Here is a 24,087-nt window from a genome sequence, read left to right on the forward strand (position 1 = left end):
CACTGTCCTCTGCTCACACAGTGACTACATTTCCCACTAATAAGACTTTATCTCTTAGAATATCTACATCTAAATCAGAAATCAAGGTCATTTGTGTGTTTTGTATGTTGTGTTTACTCACCTATCTTTGTAAGTTTCATGCTTCATTATTTCTTTTTTCTTTTATCTATCATTTCACTGCTGGATTGGAGCACTGCCAGTGACGTCCAAGGGACGACGTCATTGTGCGTCATCGTTTCCGCTACCGCTTCTGGCTGCTCCCTGTGCATTACCCTTGTGTCTCCAGCACCGTGCGGACTTTACTTTACTTGATACTGTTTGATTAATTCCTGGGGCATAAAGAGCCCTTTCTCTCTCTATGTGATTATCTAACACGCTCTAAACCCACAATGAGCGCAGCGCGCATGCGTGCTGAGGAGCGACAGTACTCACGTCAGGCGCTCGGTATCAGAGATGATAGAAAAAGTGAAATGAAAATGGTGTTATATTTCTTGTGCGCTTAAATGTCATCAGGCAAACAGGAAATCGCTTTTTGTTGTCGTCACAGAACACTTTGTACTGTAGCTGTGGCTGTTAGCCAAGTCAAATGATGCATTAAATGGTATATTTACTAAAGTACTGTGATTACAATTCTGAAGTAACGGAAAGTTTGTACTTTACCTGAGAATTTTTCTGCTATTTTAAACTTATACCCCATTACATTTTAGAGCGAAGTATTGTAATTTGATGTATCTGACAGTTGTACAGGACGATTTCTTGTATGTAAAATGTAAAATTAAAAACCATAAAATAAACTTCAAAAGGCATCTAGGGCCCCCTATCACAGGTTCAGATGTCTATGAATTGTTAGCACTTCCACTTAAGTGAAATGATGAGTTGGGATTTGCGTAGGACTTCACATCTGTCTTCTATTCCTTTCCCATTAATCATACGATTGCATTGAAATTCTGCTCATGCACTGATGCGTCTCTTTTAACAATCTAATAATGTAATATAAAATAATACACCAGTCATCGGGACATTGTTATGATTTTTTTGATACTAGTAAATTTCCATATCAATACCTAGATATTTACTAATACACAATCCAATAAACCGTATGACATTATAGAAACAAACATATTATAAGCAAAATATACATTACGAATATAATTACTTTATGTATTTATACTTTAGCTACTAATTCTGTCTTTGTGCTGCTGTAGCACCCACATTTCCACTTTGGGGGATCAATGAAAAATGATCTTATCCTAATAGTACTGTAGGCTTTTACTTAAATGGGCTCTGTGTAGTAATTTGTAGCGATTGACATGCATCGGTCACTTTTTGTTGTTGCCATATGTGAGGGGATTGTAACGCGCCTCTCTCAGTTGCCTTCATGCACCCTCTCAAGTGCTGCATCTCAGGGCCTCTCTGCTCTCTGCTAACAGAGAGCAACAGAAGCTAATTTAGAAATGGAGAAATTTCAGTCCTACTGAAGTATTTTATTTTTTTTTTTAAATGTTGCATCATCAGTTTTACTTTATGAAAGCGTGTGAGTACTTCCTCCACCACTGACAGGGGCCATTCAGCAAAACATCCTTTCAGTCGGATACATTCAGTGTCTAACACTTCTGTAAACATACTGTGGTACAATTGTGAACGTAAGGCTTACTTGTGATGGAGTATGCTTTATCACAGCGTGGTATGACTAATCATTAGACTTATGTAAAGGGATTAAAAGGACATGAATCCTTCTCCCTCCTCTGCTTGTATGCGCGAGGGCTCAGACTTGTACGCATGCGCGCTGACGCTGTTGGTGGGACGGAGTTATCTTGACACTGAAACACTCTCTGGTGAAGCTAAGGTAGCGGGGTAGCTCATTGGCCCAACGTCACATCGTTGTCTTCTTGTTTACAGCTAGTTGGACAGTAAATGTTTGGATTTCAGCTGAAATCGGTGCCAGGGGCCGGCTGGTGTGCGTGGTCATGAGTGTCGCAGGGAAAACGTGGCGTGTGTGCAGTCTCCGCTCTCTGCTCCTCACATAAACCTCCTCCGTGCTGATTTCCGCCCGTTAACATCACCCATCGCTCCTCCGCCGTCCAGCAGCGATGTACGAGGAGGGGGACGAGGTGCAGGACGACTGCGGCTCCCGGGAGGAGTGGACGCTCCTCTTCTGGACCTCCCTGGCCGTCGTCGTCCCGGTCATCATCACCCTGTGGTGCAGCGCCCAGCGCTCCAAGCGGAAAACGCACATGAAGGACTTCTTTCGCAAGAGCAAGCACGGCTGGCACTACACGGACCTGTTCAACAAGCCCACCTACTGCTGCGTCTGCTCCCAGCACATCCTGCAGGGGGCTTTCTGCGACTGCTGCGGGGTGTGCGCGGACGAGCAGTGCCTGCGCCGGGCCGACCGGGGCCTGTCGTGCAAGGAGATCATGGCCCCCTCCAGCCCCGACGGAGCCATGGGGCACCGCTGGGTCCGCGGAAACGTCCCCCTCGCCAGCTACTGCGCAGCGTGCAAACAGCAGTGCGGGACCCAGCCCAAGCTCTGCGACCTCAGGTAGCGTGTGCGGTGCCACAGGTGCAGCAGCTGGCGTGTGTGTGCTGCAGATGTGCAGCTGCGTGTGTGTGCTCTTGTGAAGTGTTTCTTTCCTCCTATTGCACCCAGAGAGAGCTCCGTAGTGTGGCTCTGGCTCGTAGATGTTTAATGCATGAAAGCCTCCCTGCTTTACACTTCAGTATCATAATGGGCCATAACGTCATGGCCGTGTAATCTGTCTTTAATTTGCTATAATGGACTGCGGCTGCTCTTTGGCATGGCGCACGACACTAGCTGACATGATCTCATATTGCTTTGCTAATGCTTATAATGACAGCGTCACAGGTCAGAGGTCAGAGGTCAGGGACAGACCAGCTCCCCTGCAGCTTGTCAGAGTCTCGCTCCTTGGAACTGCTTTTGTGTTGTTGTTTTTTTTTTTTTTTAAATTGCTCTTCTAACAGGTTTGTGTCCCTCTGTCCCTCCTCCAGGTGTGTGTGGTGTCAGACCACAGTGCACGATGACTGCATGCACAGCGTGGCAGACGCAGACCAGTGTGACCTGGGCGAGTTCCACAGCCTCATCATCCCTCCTCACTACCTCTACCACGTCAACAAGCTCCGCCGCAGACACCCTGAAGAGTACAGCAAGGTTCTGAGGATGTGACCACGGTGCACGATGGACTGGGTTTTAAGCAGCGTCCCAGAGGTGTTTTAAGTAACGCTGGTGTGTGTGTGTGTGTGTGTGTGTGTGTGTGTGTGTTTCTGTAGCTGGCATCTTCCTGTGGCAGTGGCTGGACTCCAGTTTTGGTCTTGGCTAACACGCGCAGCGGCAACAACATGGGGGAGGCTCTGCTGGGAGAATTCCGCACCATTCTGAATCCTGTGCAGGTCAGTCTGCAGCTTCTCTTCCTCCACTTATTTACACGTAATCGTCCTTTAACACTCGCTGTAGTTGTCACCCGTTTTGCGATGAGCCCCCGAGTTTACTGTCTGCACAGAACATGACTCAGAGTGTCTCTCGCCTCTCCTCCAGGTGTTTGACCTGTCTGAGCTGGCCCCCTCCAAAGCCCTCCAGCTGTGCACCCTGCTGCCGCCCGGTAGTGTCCGGGTGCTTGTGTGTGGGGGCGACGGCACAGTGGGCTGGGTGCTGGATGCCATTGACGGCATGAAGCTGAAGGTGAAGTGGGGCTGTGTCCGATCTATAAGAAGGATTGAATCATCATTTCTAAGCCTCGCAGTGTGACGTTGCTTCCTTCTTTCTCTCGGTGCCACCACTTCTCTGTGCCAAGTTAATAACCTGTTGCTCTTAACGTTTTCCTGTCAGGGCCAAGACCAGTTTATGCCAAGGGTGACCATCCTACCCCTGGGGACAGGAAATGACCTCTCCAACACTTTGGGCTGGGGCGCCGGGTATGCTGGAGAGATCCCTGTGGAACAGGTTCTCCGCAACATCCTTGATGCAGAAGTGGTTAAAATGGACAGGTGGGCCCTAACACTGTTCTCAGTCTTTTGTTAGGGAACAAGCCTTCCACAGTACATCGTCTCACCAGCTCATTCACTGTGTTATTAGTCTTACAAGTTAGTATTCAGTCAACAAGCTATGGAAGAGGTCCTTTGTGATGAAATAACTTGCATTAAAAGGTCTCAAGACCGTTGGGAGAGTCATTTGTAGAAAGTATAATTAACTGCTAACCAAATGAAAGAAAATGACACATTTTTAGTCTTTTTTCGCTGTTTGGTTCGACTTTTCTAAGAAAAGAGGGTTGCATTCTGCCACCTTGGGGCCCTGATCTCTGCTTTTATAAAATCTTATCTACGGCTCTGTTTGCGTTCCCTTTGTTCTTGCTGATAATCTACATAATCATTCTCAGGTGGAAAGTGCAGGTGGCTTCAAAAGGCCTCTACTTTCGTAAACCAAAGGTAAGTGAGAGCTCCAGTTCTGAAATCCTTTTATCAATATGGAGTCTCACCTTTACTCGCACATACGTAGTTATTCAGGCTTTGTGTGTTGTGGGTTCAGGCTCACTGACACACTTACAGTTTGAGTACATATAAAACAGTATTTCCACACTTGACTGCACGTCCTTTTTCAGGTTCTGTCCATGAACAACTACTTCTCTGTGGGGCCGGACGCTCTGATGGCACTCAACTTTCACACCCACCGCGAGAAAACCCCCTCCTTCTTCTCAAGCCGCATCATCAACAAGGTTTGAACCGCTTCATTTGAATCACGCGCACTTGTTGGCTTAATTTGAATAATAACACTGAGGTCCTCTGAATATGCTGACTGTCTGTTTCCTCAATATGTTTTATTTCTCCCCCAGGCTGTTTATTTCCTGTATGGCACCAAAGATTGTTTAGTGCAGGAATGTAAGGATCTGGATAAGAGGATTGAGGTACAGTTTTCACTGTTTCATTGATATTCTTGCTGAAAATCACTCGCCTTGTGCTCTAAACAGTTGGCAGAGTTTTTATATTATTTCTGAACTTGCTTCTCAGTGAAATGTAGATTTTGTGGTGATAAAAAATATTATTTTGCTGGATTTTACTTTGAGATAAGAGTTAATGTTTGTTTCCACTAAAGTCACGTTTGACCACGCGAGATTTAGAATATTGTGCAGGAAGAACCTGATACTCTGCTGAAGAATCGGTTAGTGTGTGGTGTGCACTACGGAGAACACTACACACTATAAGATCAGCAGAGAGAGATCTTGTGCGATCTGTCTTTTGTTATCATCAAGTGTTTGGTCACCTAATCTGTGAAGATTTGAAAAATCCTGTAGTGTGTACCCGCCATTAGCAGGAGACTGGAACAGTTAGCCAAGCTCTTGGCGAGGTTTAAAAAAATACACCACCACTCACCATGAAAGGACCGCTTGTCACTGTTATGCTTCTGTTTGTGTAAGAATTAAACAACCAACATAAAACATGTTAATCAATGAGGTGAAGAAATGCTAGTAGAAGTATTTTAGAACTTCGCCAATAGCTAGGCTAGCTATGTCCTCTCTTTCAGTCTTTATATGGTAAACTAAGCTAGCTAACAGCTGCCTCTAGCACCATATTTCCTATACACCTGTATATTTGTAAAGTGTTTATCTGGAATTTGTGCTTTATTGTAAATTAAATGCCCAGAAAACTATAGTAAGGGTAAGAGGCTGGAAGCAGGGGGGAACAGTTAGCCTAGCTTTTGCTAAAGTAAAAAAGATAAATAAATACACCACCACTCAACATAAAATAGCAACTTGACACTTTTATTTTTCTGTTTGTGTAAGAATTAAACAACCGCCATAAAACACGTTGAATAGTGAGGTGAAGAAATGCTGGTAGAAGTATTTTAAAACTTTGCTAATAGCTAGTCTAGCTTTGTCCTCTTTCAGTCTCTATATGGTGAGCTAAGCTAACTGACTGCTGACTCCAGCTCCATATTTACTGTAAACGCATAAAAGCCATCTAAATCTTTTCATTGAACCCCTCACCAAGGAAGCTAACAAAATGTCAAACTATTCCCCTAATACATAACAGCTGAACACTTGGCTACACCACACATTACTTCACAAAATGTCTATCACAGTTTAGTCTAGTTTAAAATATTTGTCTTGTCAGGTTCTGATAGTTTTAGTTACTAAGTTATGTTATGTTTGCACAATTTGAATAATCCCATTTTGTGCCTAGCCATTGGAAAAAGTACTGAGTAAAATACAAGCTGTGTATCAAATTTAAAAATTCTGATATCGTGACAACCTTCTATGTCCTTGTTGGTCTGCTTTCTCGTATTCTGGACAATGCTGAGGATAAATTAGCTTTACTTAGTGTCCATTTACATCTGCATGTGTCAGTTCTGTGAGAATATTGCAAGGGCAGAACTATTTTTTTTTTTAACCCATATAGCAAGTTGACAAACTACTGATACTCTATGTATGTATGTGTGTGTGTGTGTGTGTGTGTGTCTACCACAGCTGGAGTTGGATGGAGAGAGGGTGGCGCTGCCCAGTCTGGAGGGCATCATTGTTTGTAACATCGGCTACTGGGGTGGAGGCTGCAGACTCTGGGAGGGTATGGGGGACGAACCCTGCCCGCCCACTCGGTAAGACAATATCACTGAATCATAAAAATGCTATTTGGCAAACAGAAGTAAGCATAACTCATGCCTAGTTATGGTTCATTCTCTCGTCTTTTTTCTCTCGTGTTTATATAAAGTGCTCCGAGTTACTATAGCAACGTGAGCAGCAGTGTTGTTTCCTGTCTCACCCTGCAGGCTGGATGATGGTCTGCTGGAGGTGGTGGGTGTGTTTGGCTCCTTCCACTGTGCTCAGATCCAGGTCAAGCTGGCCAATCCTGTACGGCTGGGACAGGCCCACACCGTCAGGGTAAGGCTCACACACACACACACACACACACACACACACACACACACACACACACTCATGGACACTGTTCAGCCCAAGTGCTTCCTGTTTACCTCAATAAGTAGTGATGGAGTTACAATGAGGGAGGCAAATTAGTTTTCACTGCCATCTGCCTCATCACAGCACTTGAGGATCTAATTTAAACTAATCTGATTAAGTACACACTACTCAGCTCCTGCATGTGATCTTACACGCTTTGTCTGTTTTCACACCACTTCATTTTGTTCTTCACGTGGTAAGCTTCTGGAAAAGAAAACCCCCCATTTACCAGTCACTTAAAACACTTAAAACTGCCTGAACTAATGATTTATTGAAAGGAAATAAAGATGTTGATGAAGGTTCTCAGTCATCCAGGTCATGGTAATTCTAAGTGCTGTATCGTAGGCCACTGGAAGTGTAGCAGTTTCTTGAAGATGTTTCACTTCTCATGCAAGAGGCTTCTTCAGTTCTAACTTACTGGAGGGGAGTCGCAGGCTTTTAAACCCTGTGTGGGAGTGTCCTTGTGAGTTGTTGACCCAACTGGCCTTCATGTGGGATGTTAAGGCTAGGTGAGCCCAGGTGTGGATGGTTGTTAAGCTGTCTGGGAAGAGGACTTAAAACAGCATTGTAGGTGGGTGATAAGCAGTAGGTGATATGAGGGGGGACGCTGTCCCCCTTGTTATCAAAATGACCAATAAGCATCCCCCTTGTTAACCTGCCATCGCTCTCCATGCCCTAGTAGCAGATAGTGTGTTACAAATCACAAGCGGTCACGATCAGCTTCGACATACAGTGAAGTGAAGCCGGGCACGGCTGCTTTGGGTTCTGGCTGCCTGGTCTTTTAAATGTATGTATGTATGTATGTATATATGTATATATATATATATATATATATATATATATATATATATATATATATATATATATATATATATGTATATATATATGTATATATATATGTAACCCAGTAAGAACAACACTTACTTGACTACTGTACTCAGATTCAATTCAAAGAGCGAGGGATGAGTTAGTGTAAATGTAAACACAAGGATGTTTATTTTCACAAGCAACAAAAAGTAGAATCACACCTCAGATTCAATTCTCCACTAAACAAAAAAACAAAACTGAAAGTTGCCCTTGACAGCGTATTGCTGTCCGATATCAATGTCCATCAAAGTCTGGTCCAAAAGTTCAGTTTGTATTCGGGTTCGTCCAAGTGTCTCAATGTGTATGTGCTACCCGGGTAGTGTGTGTGTTTGTATGATTGCTGCGCAGCTTTAGATCTTATCTGCTCCAGGAATGGATCTTCAGGAAGATGATGAAGATGGAGGAATCCAGATCCCCTCTAACCTTGCCTCGCACCAGACAGAAGTCCTGGTTGGAATCGATGCTGTCCCACAGTGTAGATCCAGCAACAAAAAAAAACCAATCTGCCATAGCAGAAATTAAAAATAATTATCAATCACCAATTACTGTACAGTATCGTATCTCTCTTATTCTCTTTAACTCAAGTGCAACTTATAATACTGACCACAAAAGGAATGATAAACTTCATCCTGAGACATCAAACCTTAGACATCATGTTTTTATCCCTTTTTTAACAGTATTGTTAAATCATGTACACCATTTATTCTTTATCATCTTTTTTTCACTTACCAAATCATGTATTTCTTATTCACATCTACTATTATGCATTTTTCTTACCATCTAAACATGAACTAACGCATATTATTACCAAGAAGACCTTTACGTGTACAAATCATGAACATTAGCACTCATCTAGCACGTTGTTAACTTTCCAACCTTAAACATGGCGCCTGAGAATGACACAGTAAAAATCACGGTTCCTCATTCGAAATAAATGCATTTCCAAAACACAAAACTCAGCTTATACACTCATTTCAACATCTCCATAACATTAACAGTTGACCCCGATTGGTTTTTGATAATAAGAAGGTTCAACATAGCTTAATCATAACTGAACTGAACAAATAATGTGTCCGCTAGCAACGTAGCATGCTAAGCTAGTACACTCACCGGAGTCCTCAATCGTATAAAACAAAATACAGCAAATCCTCCGGTCGCAGTGATCAGAACCCTCCGTCAACGACTTCGGACACGTACAAAATCATAAACATCAGTATAAGGTAGTATTCCTTGCATAACTTGTCATCAACTTCACTCGTGACTGTATCGCGGTCTCGTTAACATCAGGCCTAGGTGAGGTCGGTCAATCCCAGCATGCAATGCTCGCATCTTCTGAATTCACTCAGTTTTACATACATAAAGCGCCCTCTAGCGGCTATTTTACACAACTGCAGTCAACTTAAAATACAGTTTTCCTCACAAACCCAAATATTAAAATGAAAATGAATTACTATAAAGCCAAACAAATAAATAATAGTCTGTAAACCCAAAGTGGTATTTTCATAGGGGTTACATCCACCCGCCCTTAATTGGCATGCGTCTCTGCATGTCAACTCATACTTAAACATCAAAAACTCGGCTTGTGTAAGGGGAAGGTGAAGGGCTTGGTACTTTGGGCAGATCAAGAGCTTCTGTGAAAACTTGGTCGAGGCTGTGAAGTATAGAGCGCATGACCAAAGTCAAAGGGTTCCCAAGAGACTTGTATGCCAATCTGTCAGGCTCTCTTCTAGCTCTGGTTGGCCATCGGGCCTCTGGTTCTGTTTCGTCCTGGACAGAACTGGTATCAGTCAGTCCAATCTCCTCTCCAACATTGTCTCTTTCGTTCTCCTCTCTCATTGCTCTCTGATTCTGATTTTGCAGTTCTGCATTGTCAATTCCGGGTCCTTTGTTGACCGGTTCATTGGGTACTGTCAGATCCTCTTCAAGAGGCACCGTAGCAGATTGTTCTATTTCTTCCACAGGTAAATTTGTCTCATCTCCAGGTAAGGGGTCAGCAGGTAAGTTATTATCCTCTTCTGCTTCCACGCTAGGAACCTGAAATGTGTTTGAGTGTTCCTCTCTCACCACCTGGGGGGGATGAAATTCTTCAGCAGTCGGGTTAAGATCTGACCCTACTGGATTCACATCCAGCTGCAAAGGAGGCTTGGTCTTGGTTCTGGGAATGTCATATACAACAGTGAATGATGGGTAAGTAGCCTTATCTTGATTTACTAATGGATAGTCCAGTTCCTCCTCTTCGTCACTATCAAGTCGGCTTCCTGCCCCCTTGGCTTCCGGTGCAGGATTCTGTGTGGGTTTGGCAGTTGTCTCTTCCCAGCCATCCAGACCGATTTTATCTGCTTCAACTGAGTTTGAAGGTGCAAGAAACCCACAAGGTAGGAGAAGGTCTCGATGTAGGGTTCTCTCAGGTCCTTCAGATGTGAGCGGAGCCACTACATACACTGGGGAATCACTAATGTGTCTGACAACCTTGTAGACCGTTTGACTCCACTTGTCTGCAATCTTGTGTTTTCCTCGTATCCCCACATTTTTCACAAGGACTCTGTCTCCAGCTTGTAGAATGGATTCTCTGACCTTCAAGTCGTACCTCTGTTTGTTGCGTAGAGCCATCTTATCACTGTGCTCTACAGCCAGTCTGTAACTCTCCTCCAGGGTTTCTCTGAGCCTTTTCACATACTCGCTATGAGTGACTTTCCTCAGCCCTTCAGGATGTAATCCAAATGCCACGTCAATAGGCAGGTTCGGCTGTCTTCCATACATTAGTTGGTAAGGAGAAAATCCTGTAGTGTCGTTTTTCGTGCAATTATAGGCGTGGACTAATGGCTGCACATAGTCTCTCCACTTCACTTTATCCACTTCTTCGAGGGTTCCAAGCATTGCCAGCAAGGTCCGGTTGAAACGCTCTACTGGATTACCCCGTGGGTGGTAAGGGGTTGTTCTTGATTTCTTTATCCCCAAAAACTCACAGAGATTTTTGATGACGGCAGACTCAAAGTTGCGGCCTTGATCGCTATGTAAGCGTTCAGGCATGCCATAGTGTACAAAGAAGTTGTTCCATAAAGCTTTGGCCACTGTTTTCTCCTTTTGATCAGGGGTAGGAACTGCAACAGCGTACTTTGTGAAGTGGTCAGTTATCACAAGTATGTTTTTTGTGCCACGGCCGTCTGGCTCCAAGGAGAGATAGTCCATGCACACCAACTCAAGTGGCCGGCTGGTCTTGATGTTAACAAGAGGGGCTGTTTTCTCTGCTCTTGCCTTGCGTCGAAGGCACCTTTCACATTTTCTGATTTTCTCTTCAACCTCAAAACACATCCTTGGCCAATAGAACCGTGCACGCACCAGATCTACTGTCCTCTCATACCCCAAATGACCAACATCATCATGGAGATTCATCAGTGCCATTTGTCTGTATTTCTTCGGGAGAACAAGCTGGAAATCAGGCTGATTCTCGATCTTGCACTTTCTATACAGAACTTCGTCACTCAATATCAGCTGGTCTTGAACTCTGAGCAGTAGCTGCACTTCCCTTTCCTCTTTCTGCCGGAGACGGTAAGTGAGGTGTTTACCCGCCCTGACGATGTCTATTACTCTGTTGATTGTCGGATCATTTCTCTGCTCCATAGCCCAATCTTGCTGAGACATCCTGGGAAGTGTGGTGGATCCAGGAAGCAAGTTGGCTTGAGCATATTCAGGGCAGATGGCTCGCTCATCCATTGCCAGACACTCCACAATGACAGGTGAGTGACCATTTTCTTCCTCTGTTTCAGTGAGTTTGTCCAGCTGATGTCTCTCACAGACGGCTCTGACGGCCTCCTGTGGGAAATTGTCCTCATTTCCCTCCTTCACAAACTTTGACATGAACTGTCGCACTCGCTCATCCTCAACTGCTGCACTGTCATCAACTTCTGCAGGGGCATGTGGACGTCTTGATAGCCCATCTGCGTCCTGGTTCTTTTTGCCAGCCCTGTATCTGATGCTGAAGTTGAAGTTGGAAAGGTCGGCAAGCCAACGATGACCACAGGCGTCCAGTTTTGCAGAGGTCAAAACGTAAGTCAAGGGGTTATTGTCAGTCAACACATTGAACTCTACTCCATAGAGGTAATCTGCAAACTTATCCGTGATTGCCCACTTGAGGCTGAGGAACTCAAGCTTGTGCGTGGGGTACCTGCGTTCACTGTTGGATAACCCTCGACTGGCATATGCAATAACCTTCATTTGACCATCTTGTTCTTGGTACAGCGCGGCTCCAAGTCCATGCAAGCTAGCATCTGTGTGGAGTATGTATGGCTTCTTGGAGTCGGCGAATCCCAGTACGGGTGCTGTTGTTAATCGCTCAATGAGGGTTTTGAATGCCTCCTCACACGAAGATGTCCATTTGTCATTAAATGGTTTCTTTACGTCAACATTAGAGAATGACCTTTGCCCTTTTGAAGGGTTGTCATGTTTCCTTTTCTTTGCAGGGACGTATCCAGCCGTCAGATCATTTAGAGGCTTTGAAATCTTGGAGTAGTCTCTGACAAACCTCCGATAATATCCTGTGAAGCCGAGGAACGACTTCAACTCAGATATGTTGTTTGGGCGGGGCCATGAGGTGAGTGATGCGATCTTATTAGGGTCTGTCTCCACACCATTTTCTGACACTATGTGACCTAAGTATCTCACAGACTTCCTGAAGAAATGACATTTCTCCGATGACAATTTGAGACCGAACTCTCTCAGTCGGTTCAGCACCCTCAAAAGCCGCTCTTCATGTTCTTCCAGGGTATTGGAGAACACAATAAGATCGTCCAGGAATACCAGCACTTCTCTGTGATTTAGGGAGCCCATACACTTTTCCATAACTCGCTGGAAGGTGCTTGGAGCATTGGTTACTCCCTGCGGCATCCTATTGAACTCCCAAAAACCCATCGGTGTGACAAAGGCAGTCTTATGTTTATCCTCTTCCTCCATTTCCACTTGATAATAACCCGACTTTAAATCCATGACAGAAAACCACTTTGCTCCTGTCAGAGCTGCAAACGCCTCTTCGATGTGTGGCAAAGCATAAGCATCTTTGATTGTTTGGTTGTTTAGTTTTCTGTAATCCACACATAGGCGGATTTGTCCATTTTTCTTTTTCACAACGACAATTGGCGAAGCAAATGGGCTCTCTGACTCCCTTATGACGTTTGCGTCATACAGCTCTTTCAGATGGAGACGAACTGCCTCGTAATCAGATGGATGGATGGGCCTTGCCCTTTGTTTGAAAGGCGTCGGGTCAGAAAGGCGGATCTTGTGCTTTACAGCTGTTGTGTGTCCATAGTCCAAATCTCCCCTTGCGAAGACTTCAGGAATTGAATTCAACTTCCTGGTAACCCTGTCTTTCCATTCTTCTGACAGAGGGGAATCAGCAAACTCAAACTCGATCAGATTTTCAGGATTTACTTGACCAGCTGTGAAACACTGAGCAGTAGCGATGGTCTGGTTTGAGATTTGTACCTCCCCTTTAATATCACTGGTGGGGGTCAATGGAGAGATGGATAGTGGCATTGAGAGCTCTGCCAGAGTTCGATGGGCTGGAACTACAATGTCGTGCGCAGACTCATTTTTGAGGAGAATAGGGACTTTAAAGGAGGTCTGACGTGGGCTTGCCATGATGTAACGGCAGGATACCAAGCCACCTGGCAGATCGACATTAGTGGGGGGCTCCACCAGAAGAGGTGCACCATGAACAGTGGGGACATGTCTTGCACGGCCATTTACCGCCATTTTCTTTCCAGCCGGAATGACTATAATGTTCTTTGACTGTAATTTTACCCTGCCCACTGTCCCATCTTGTTGTGTCCTGCTCAAGTAAATACTCTGCAGGTGTCTGACGAGTGAGGCATATTCACAGTCCGGTGAAATGTTTGTTCCTTCTTTGAAACCTTTGTACAAGATATCAAGAGTATTTGTGCCGACAAGAACTGGAACCTCTACACTTGTTCTTGGATCGGGAACAACTAGAGCCAGCGTTGTGACCACCTTAGGCTCTCCTGTGAAATGTTCTGGGAAAGTTATGTCAACTTCAATGCAGCCAAGGTAAGGGACGAGTTGGCCTGCAGCTCCCTCTATGTGCAAGAGGTCCTCTATGGGAATGAGGGGGTGAGAAGGTAAGTAGGTTTCATGAAAGGATTTGGTGATGGTCGTGACCTGTGAGCCTCCGTCCATTAGACAGTTTTGCTGAACTCTGCCAACTGTGACTCTGGCCACATGTCTCGAACCAACCAACCTTCTTGTGAGCCGGCGTGCAGTTGTCGTAGTTTGTTGACATTTGGTTTCACATCTCCATTTTGATATGGGACTCTCCTCTGTGTCCTCGGTTCCAGTAGGTCCCGTCACTGGAACCCGTTCCAGTTTAAAGGCTGTTTTGCCTTCCACTCGTCCTGCTTGTGTCTAAGTTCTGTGTATTTTTGGTCTACGAGGGCTTTGTTCATGGGCTCGTCACAGTTTCTGGCAATGTGGCCATCCTCTCCACACTTATAACAGAACCAGGCCTTTGGCTGAGGTCTTGAAGTGGGTGTGTTCTGCGGCATCACATGATGAGCCTGTGCTTCAGCTACTGGTGGAGGTGAGTTATTTGTTGATAATGCACCTTTAAATTCCTGTTTTTTATCCTTCTTGTATTTCTTGCTGTTGAGCTGCATCTGTAACTGAGCTACTTGTTTTCTTAGACTTTCAGTTTCAGAGATGTATGACTGCAGTAAGCTGGCATTGGAATCACAGAGAGAGATGTCAGGCACAGAGTGAACGTTCACTGAAGGCTTTGTCTTAGAGGAGCCAAAGTGACGTTGCATCCTGTCATGTTTTGATGCTCTCCTGTCCTCTTCAGTACGTACCTGTAGCAACAGCTCTGCAAAGTTGGGAGGTGTTTCATTTTTGAACTCCAGCTGTAAGACCAGACTGTGGTCCCAGCAGCCACGCTTGAATTGCTTCAGTAAGTGTCGGTCGGCGTTCGCCTGTTTTACACCACCTCTCCTTACAGCTGTGCACAGAAGACTCTGCAATCTCTGTAGATAATCAGATGGCTTCTCCCCTGTATTCTGATTTGTGTTTAAGAATCTTGCAAATACCTCCTCCCCATCTTCTACAAGTCCATACGCAGAGTTGAGCAGCTGGACATAATGTCTGGGATGTGCAGATGTACCAAGTTGCCTTACCACATCCGAAGCTGGGGGAAGCAGGCTCTCTAGTATTTTTCTCCGTTGCACATCAACCGATAGACTGTCATCATCAAACATCAATTCTACATGTAATGACCATGTCTCATAATCTGCCTCACCAGGGGGTTTGGGTACTTTTCCAGAGAATGTCCTCATCCATTTGGAGGTGGACTGATTCTTGATCACGTGTTCCACTACAACTCTTTGCACCTCAGGTGGGTTTGTTACTTCATTACTTAGATTTGTTGGACTTCCAGGTACAGTGTATCTCTTTTTAACTACACCTGGTTCACTTGGGTTGGGTGTTGTAGCAGGTTTAATGTGTGGGGGGGGTTTACTGTGTTTATATGGTTTCTTGCTTCTGCGTACTAGGGGTGTGGTGCTGTGGTCTGATTGGGCACTACTGTCAGAGTCACTGCCGTCACTGGAGTCAGTGGAGGATGTACACAGGACTGTCGCAATCTGATTAGTGAATTGTGTTGTTGTTTTAACACGGTCAACCTGCCACTTTACACTTGGATTGGTCACATTCACTACTTCCATAGGGAGAAGTGTCTCAATATTGGCTCTTGCAGTTCCGGATTTGAAATCCACAATGACTGTTTCTCCACTTGACACTCCTGTGTTTCGCTCTCTCCTTATGCCGGTTACTGGGCCATATTTCTCAAGGGAATCTATAATGTCCTGGTCTGCATTACCACTGGTAACACCGGAAACACATACAGAAAGTGTGTCATCAATGTCTGCCATTGTCTTTTCCTTTGCTTCTGTTCAAGTTAGAAGGGGCAAAACAAAAAGTAAAAAAAAATAATAATGATAATGGGGATAATCAGACTGATCAGTTAGCAATTTCCTGCGTTTAAATCACAGTTTGTATTGTTCAGTTAACCTATATAACCCTCGCTCCTGGCTAGCTCGCCACAAAAACTCCTATGTAACCCAGTAAGAACAACACTTACTTGACTACTGTACTCAGATTCAATTCAAAGAGCGAGGGATGAGTTAGTGTAAATGTAAACACAAGGATGTTTATTTTCACAAGCAACAAAAAGTAGAATCACACCTCAGATTCAATTCTCCACTAAACAAAAAAACAAAACTGAAAGTTGCCCTTGACAGCGTATTGCTGTCCGATATCAATGTCCATCAAAGTCTGGTCCAAAAGTTCAGTTTGTATTCGGGTTCGTCCAAGTGTCTCAATGTGTATGTGCTACCCGGGTAGTGTGTGTGTTTGTATGATTGCTGCGCAGCTTTAGATCTTATCTGCTCCAGGAATGGATCTTCAGGAAGATGATGAAGATGGAGGAATCCAGATCCCCTCTAACCTTGCCTCGCACCAGACAGAAGTCCTGGTTGGAATCGATGCTGTCCCACAGTGTAGATCCAGCAACAAAAAAAAAACCAATCTGCCATAGCAGAAATTAAAAATAATTATCAATCACCAATTACTGTACAGTATCGTATCTCTCTTATTCTCTTTAACTCAAGTGCAACTTATAATACTGACCACAAAAGGAATGATAAACTTCATCCTGAGACATCAAACCTTAGACATCATGTTTTTATCCCTTTTTTAACAGTATTGTTAAATCATGTACACCATTTATTCTTTATCATCTTTTTTTCACTTACCAAATCATGTATTTCTTATTCACATCTACTATTATGCATTTTTCTTACCATCTAAACATGAACTAACGCATATTATTACCAAGAAGACCTTTACGTGTACAAATCATGAACATTAGCACTCATCTAGCACGTTGTTAACTTTCCAACCTTAAACATGGCGCCTGAGAATGACACAGTAAAAATCACGGTTCCTCATTCGAAATAAATGCATTTCCAAAACACAAAACTCAGCTTATACACTCATTTCAACATCTCCATAACATTAACAGTTGACCCCGATTGGTTTTTGATAATAAGAAAGGTTCAACATAGCTTAATCATAACTGAACTGAACAAATAATGTGTCCGCTAGCAACGTAGCATGCTAAGCTAGTACACTCACCGGAGTCCTCAATCGTATAAAACAAAATACAGCAAATCCTCGGTCGCAGTGATCAGAACCCTCCGTCAACGACTTCGGACACGTACAAAATCATAAACATCAGTATAAGGTAGTATTCCTTGCATAACTTGTCATCAACTTCACTCGTGACTGTATCGCGGTCTCGTTAACATCAGGCCTAGGTGAGGTCGGTCAATCCCAGCATGCAATGCTCGCATCTTCTGAATTCACTCAGTTTTACATACATAAAGCGCCCTCTAGCGGCTATTTTACACAACTGCAGTCAACTTAAAATACAGTTTTCCTCACAAACCCAAATATTAAAATGAAAATGAATTACTATAAAGCCAAACAAATAAATAATAGTCTGTAAACCCAAAGTGGTATTTTCATAGGGGTTACATTTAACTTTCATGTTATTCTGTGTTTTATCATTTCAGATGATTTCTTTGAGGTTCAGTCCAGTTCTTCTTCTACCACAGCTGGTTTGGCTGTTAGTTTGGCTGTTTGCATCCTGGTTATTCTGATTCTTGGCTTTTTTGTGTGGAAATTCAGTGAGTCAGAAATTAATATCAGTTATTTCTAAATGTCTGACAGGTTTTATACAGAATAGTGACATGCAAACTGTCAGTGTCTTCTCTCAAATGTGTTGGTTTATCTACTTTTATTTCCATTTAGTTAAATTGCCAGTTGTCTTAGTTTTAAACCCATAACCTGATTGTTGTCTAAAATATCTGATGTGCTGTGAGACCTTCCTCAAATTCAAGAACAAGTCTTTTATTTGCTGCCTTTGTTTTTACACAGAGACCAAGAGAAGCCACAGAGATGAAATTAATGAAGGAGAGAAGAAGAACTGTAACATAACTGAAGATCAGCTTGTAACTGTAGAAGAACCAGAGAGACAGCAGCTCTTGACACATGAAACAGAGCAAATGAAGGATCTGAACAAGGGACAGGCTGCAGGAATCAGACCAGAGGTACACATGATGTTTGTCTTTATCATGTGTCACTGTGTGGTTCTTCACTAATGTGCCCAGATAACATCATGTGTTCATCTTGTCTCTGTTCATCTCTCTCCAGGAGGAGAAGCTGAGGAGGAGAGAAGCTGAGAAACTACAGAAGCCCCTGAAAGAGGAGCTGGAGTCCACAAAGACTGAGGTTCATCTTCACTTTGACAGTTTAAGATTGTGATTTCAGTTTAAAGTCACAGTCTGTATGTGTTTAATAGTGTAGAGAGGTGAATGTTACAGCAGTCTGACAGTCAGTTACAGACTAAATGTCCACATGAGGCCCAGCAGACTGAATCCAGAGAACTCAACATGTCTGTCATTGTGTCTCTCAACCTTCTCTCTGTCCCTCCAGATTAGAAAGAAACAATCTGATCTGCAGCAGCTGGAAGAAGAGAAGAAGAAGAGGAGGAGAACGTGGAGAGACTGAAGGAACATCTGGAGAACAAGAACACAGAGGTTCATCTCTTCATCTGCATCTGTTTTATTCTGATTGATAGCTCAAGAACACAATGTGATCTTATTAACTTATTAACATGCAGCATATAGAACGTAGCTGACTGTATACAGAGATACTTGTTGTACTTGGATTAACTGTCATGTTGTATAACTATTCATAAGCTTCAATGTTGTTCTCATGTCTCACTTTATCTTCTCTCACAGGTGAAGGGATTAGAAGATGAACTAGCCAAATCATGGAAGTTACCTTCGGTAAGTGTTCATGATTTAAACACAATAACACTCTGATGTGTCCTTATACAAAATAACAAATAGTCAATTATTGCAATATATTCATTAGTTTTACAAAATGATTCCTCTGTGTCTTTAAACTAGACTATGAGATCAATGCTGAGACAGTCAGACAGACAGACAGACAGACAGTCAGACAGACAGACAGACAGACAGACAGACTCTCTGCAGGTTGTTGATGTATTTTCTTCATCAGATTCATTAACAGTTAACTTGTGCAGCTCTGAACTCTTTGATCAGAGCAGCAGAGACAATCTGAATTTATAAAGCAGAATTCTGACTAAATGCAGACTTGAGACTTCAGTTAAAATCAGAGGCTTCATTCAATGTAGAGCTGAGACGTCTCACATGTTGTTCAGCAAATATCAGAGGCTTCATTTTTTACCATCTGAGTCATAATATTGTATGTTCAGTCACATGTTTTGATATGATCCAGAGTTCTAAAAAGGAGCAGCAGAAGAAGAAGGAAGCTGAACATGAAGTGGAGAATCTGAAGCAGCAGCTGGAGACTGAAGAGAAGGAATTAGACACCAAAACCAAAGAGGTTTGTATTTTTTTATATTTTAACACATCTAATCATTTGTTTCCAGACTCCTACTTGTTTGTTGTCAGTTTAGCTTCTCTGTCTGAGTCCAAGTCACTTTCACAAAAGCACAGGTAATGGTCTCTTCTATTTTCTTTTCTTTCCTTTTAGTTTGATGAAAAACAAGTTGAAGTCCAGCAGCTGCAGGAGGAGATTCAGAAGAAGGAGACCAACCTGAAGTCACTGACAGAGAAACTGCAGTCCAACAACAAGGAGGTTCATCTTTTGACCTTTGTATTGTTGTATCTGCTCTGATGGTTCTGGTCTGTTAAAGAGGATTCAGGGTCAATATGATTAAGTTCAGTTGGAGTGTGCTGGTCTGCTGTAGAGGTGAACATTACAGTTCACTTGAATCATTTTGTTCAGTTCAGTTCAAAAATTCTTAGTCACACAAAGCTCAGAGAGTAAAAACCTTCATGGAGCTGGTTCACTGGCTCCATCATTGAGGAATGAAATCAGTGGGTAAACATGTTTTAAAGGATGATAGTTATCAGTCTCCATGACTTATTGTACAGTAACATATGTAATCACTAACCAGGCTCTGATTGGTCAGTTATACACATGTATATATTCAGTGGGTGGATGTGTGCATGGTTAGAGGAGATCTACACCCACAGAGTCCAGTAGAGCATGAAGCCTACAGAACAGATCATGGTGCTACTGAAGGTCTAAAACTCCACAGAGAAGATCCAACATTAAACCATCAACATATTTTAATGACAGACCATGTGTCTCTGAATCTCTCTGATGTGGTAAGCTTTCATGCAGAAGAACAATTTAGTCTCTCTGTAGTTTCTTCATGTAGTGAATCAGAGATTCAGCAGAGTGAAAACACGAGACAAACTGGTTTTCATTCAGTCAGTTTTACTGGTCAAACTGTGAAGCTTCCAACCACAGGAACTGTTGAGTTTCTCATTTGTTCTTGAATCCAAAATCAACAACAGTCACACTTTCCTTTAGTGAAATAATAATAATAACAATAATAATAATAATAATAATAATAATAATAATAATAATAATAATAATAATAATAATAATAACAACAATAATAATAATAATAGTATTTTTAAACAGCAACAGTGTTACAAAGTGTTGTACATGGTTGAATCAGGATTAAAACATGTCAGGAAACAATGAGGCCAATAAAATCTGATGATTACAATCATTCCTTAGAAGCCCTTTATTAAAGAAAAAAACCTGAAATAATTTATCTCTTGTCAATAATTTGTATCTATTATTCTCTTTCAGTCCAAGTGGCCAATTTACGACAGAGGTTCCTGGAGGAGCATCAGAAGTTAAAGGAGGAGCATCAGAAGTTAAAGGAGGAGCAGCAGAGGAGAGAGGAAGCTGAGAGCAAAGTTCAGTTCCTGGAGGAGGAGCTGCAGAAGTTAAAGGAGGAGCAGCAGAAGAAGACTGGGGAGGTTTGGATTTGTATTCTTCGCAGAACTTTTATTTTCAGCCTCCTACCTGATTCATTTTAATCCTCCTTCAAGTCTGACTCCTCCAAAATGAGACCATGAGGGTTTTCACCACTATTATTGTACCACAGAAAGCTTTACATTGTACTGATTGTGTCTCTGATCTAGTCTTTCTCCGTGTGGGATGTTAAAGTGAAACTCTTGCCAAAAAGCAACCGAGGCGTTGTTTGCGATTGAATATGAGTCAAACCTTTGTGTAAAAGCATAATTACGGCGATAGAGGCACTTTTAAGATTCACAGTATTTGCGTTTTAGGGCACATCCATTTTGAACGGCAGTGTTAGGGGCAGGATACGCTAGCAACAAAATCGCTATATTTAGAACACTAAGAAGTCTCGACACAACATGAATCTTTGCTCGTAACATCACCAGGGTCTCTACACATGAACACGAGCATTGATAACATTGTTTGTGTACGAGGAGTTTATGAAAAAGAAGGTTTTTGAACTACTCACGTTAGCTGCTGCATCTACAGCGCGTCGCCATCATGGCAGGCAAAAAGTGTCGATCCCTGAGTACGACCTGACAGTCAGCCACTCCTCAAGCGTGCCTGTCAGAAATCACACACACGCACGCACGCACCACACACACACACACACACACACACACACAGGATATGAGCGACATATTGATTTAACTGATTCAGTTTGTTCCAGTTGCTTACACACTAAAATGGCATGCATAGCACAAATATTTAAGCTGACACACAGAGAGCAAAACCTCTTCTCAAGTGTCCAAAACACATTTTCTGTTTTACACAAATTTTGCAATTCACAATGGCACTTTTTACAGTTTTCACCTAATGCTTAAACACTAAACGTGGTTGCTATGCCCAAAGCATCACAACCTCTAACTTGGGTGACCATGCCCTAAACAAAGGCACCAACCCTGCAAACACAATATATGCTTTACACTGTGTTTGAAATTCTCCAGCACACTTCTTGCAAAACACTACACACTGTTTTTTACATAAGACACATTGTTCAAAAAGGAAGACTCATGCAATCATTGGGAAAACACGTCTATTTAAAATACAAACACAAGTAAAATTGGAATAGCACACAGACTCACACACATGAAAAAAATTAAAATCTAATTGACGACCAATCAGTCTAAGCCATAGCACTACAAATACACCTGATGTGAGCTCAGCTCCTTTGTGCCAACTTTGGAAAAGTGGAGGCAGAAAGAGGAAGAGGGAGAGTAAGAGCAACAGCAGGACGAGGAAGAGGATGAAGAAGGAGAGCAGGCAACAGTGAAACTGCATCACCACTCCATCCTCTGTCCCTACAACACAACCCTCATTATTCGCTTTCTGGACACACTTCATGACACAGTAGTTCAGGACGGGCCAGGGCAGCCCCAGTTTTTTGTCTTCTGGGATGATGTCAGTTTCCATTGGGCTGCTCTGGTCCGGGACTGGTTCATCAACCATAACAGATTTATTGCACTCAACTTGCCACCATACACCCCAATTAGAAAAATAAAATAAAATTGAGGCATAGACACCTTTATTTGACAGTGGAGAGAGAATGTGACATGCAGTAAAGGTCGTCTGGCTGGATTTGAACCGGGGTTTACTGCATATGTGGCATGTGCTCGAACCACTTGCCTACCTGCGCAGGCCATATGCCCCATTTTTGAATCCAATTGAGGAGTTCTTTTCAGCATGATGCTGGAAATTTTATGACCATCAGCCACATGCCCGCATGCCTCTTCTATAAGCCATGGAAAAGGCATGCGGGGACATTGAGGTGAGGTCCATACAGGGTTGGATACGGCATACAAGGCGATGTTTCCCCCGTTGATGGGCAAGGGAGGACATTGGCTGTGATGTGGATCAGGTGTTGTTGCCAAATGCCAACAGGAGACAGGATCCATAGCCTAAATGTCTTCCAATAGTTCCCTTACACTATGTTTTGTAGAACATTCTAGTTGTACCACGTCTTTGTGTTTTTTTTGTTTTTTTTTTTACTTGTGCAAAAACCTGAAAAACAAAAAAGAAAAAACCTGAAGTGTCTCCATTTTGTTTTCATGTGTCTAGATGAACTGTAGTGGATCAATCTTTCACAAAAAAAAAAAAAAAAAAATCTGTATGAGACTTTTTAAGTCAAAAACCATCCAAAGTACTGAATCCAGCTGTGTTTTGCATAAAGCACATCTGTGTGTAGTTGCTGCTAGGAAAAAGTGCAAACAAATGTGCATGTGTTTAATGTTTTGATGCTAAAAACAGTTTTGAAATGGGATTGTTAGGTGTTGTTTCAAGAGTTTCATTATGCTGTATAAGTTAGGAGTATATCTACATGTGCTGTGTCTTACTCACCATGTGTGTTAAGTTATGACACAGTGAGCCAAAGTCTGCAACATGTGTGTAAGCTTTCGGCAAAAACTGTAAATGCACTGAACACGATTCTCTGCGTAGGACTACAATCTGACATAAAGTCACATGTTTGCCATTTCAAAACACTGCCATTCAAAATGACATTACATGAGCTAATTGGCCACTATAGGTGGCACCTGCCAAACAATTGTTATTGTAATTGTTACCACTTCAGTCAGGACGTCAGCACTAAAAGACCACAGGTGAACCTTTTTTTCTAACAACAATGGAAGACGTAGCAGAGAGAGGAAGAGGAAATGAAGAGGAAGAGGGAGGGTGAGAATGAGAGGGGGGGGGAAGAGAGAGAGGTAGAGCTGGTAGAGGAGCTCATGGCCAAAGAAGACAATGACTTTCAAATGAAATCAGAGCAACCTTAATTGATCGTGTCATCAACCATGGGCTGACACTGTGAGAGGCTGGAGAGAGAGCAGCCTCTTTTTTCCTGCAATGTTCTTTTTCAGTTTACTGTTTTGTGAGCATATTTTTTCACTCTAATGTAAATATATCTGCTGTGTAAATGTTGCACTGACTTGTTTGGTGAAAAATCAAAAAAAAAATACATGTTTCAGCAGTATGTGTGTGTATCTGCAAATATTTCTATGCGATCTGAAGAATTTTCTACAGTTTGAACTGTTTTAGTCCGTCCGTCCGTCTTCTTTCCGCTTTTCCGTGAGGGTTGCGGGATGTTGCCGCTTTTTTCCCCCTAAGGGCTGCGGGGCTTACTGGGGCCAAATCCAGTTTTCTCGATATTTTAGTATTATGGCAAAATATACTAAAGAAGAGAGTGCTTTTCATTATGCCCAACAGTGTGTAGTTGGTTAGACAAAAATCTGGTATTGAATGAAGTGTGTGCCATCTGGTG

General features: G+C 42.9%; 1 protein-coding gene across 1 annotated transcript in view; it reads left to right on the plus strand.

The window, feature by feature from the left end:
* The first annotated feature begins 1,813 nt into the window (after nucleotides 1-1,813).
* The window catches only part of dgke (diacylglycerol kinase, epsilon), a 27,938-nt gene continuing 5,664 nt past the window's right edge, over nucleotides 1,814-24,087 (plus strand). Inside the window, exons 1-10 of the mRNA XM_030428545.1 lie at nucleotides 1,814-2,542; nucleotides 3,010-3,169; nucleotides 3,289-3,408; nucleotides 3,554-3,697; nucleotides 3,845-4,002; nucleotides 4,392-4,440; nucleotides 4,614-4,727; nucleotides 4,845-4,916; nucleotides 6,477-6,604; nucleotides 6,776-6,887. Coding sequence (XP_030284405.1) covers nucleotides 2,091-2,542; nucleotides 3,010-3,169; nucleotides 3,289-3,408; nucleotides 3,554-3,697; nucleotides 3,845-4,002; nucleotides 4,392-4,440; nucleotides 4,614-4,727; nucleotides 4,845-4,916; nucleotides 6,477-6,604; nucleotides 6,776-6,887 — 1,509 coding nt within the window. The 5' untranslated portion in view covers nucleotides 1,814-2,090. The remainder of the gene's footprint in view (nucleotides 2,543-3,009; nucleotides 3,170-3,288; nucleotides 3,409-3,553; nucleotides 3,698-3,844; nucleotides 4,003-4,391; nucleotides 4,441-4,613; nucleotides 4,728-4,844; nucleotides 4,917-6,476; nucleotides 6,605-6,775; nucleotides 6,888-24,087) is intronic.

The sequence above is a fragment of the Sparus aurata genome, chromosome 1 (genome assembly GCF_900880675.1).
Source record: "Sparus aurata chromosome 1, fSpaAur1.1, whole genome shotgun sequence".
NCBI lineage: Eukaryota > Metazoa > Chordata > Actinopteri > Spariformes > Sparidae > Sparus > Sparus aurata.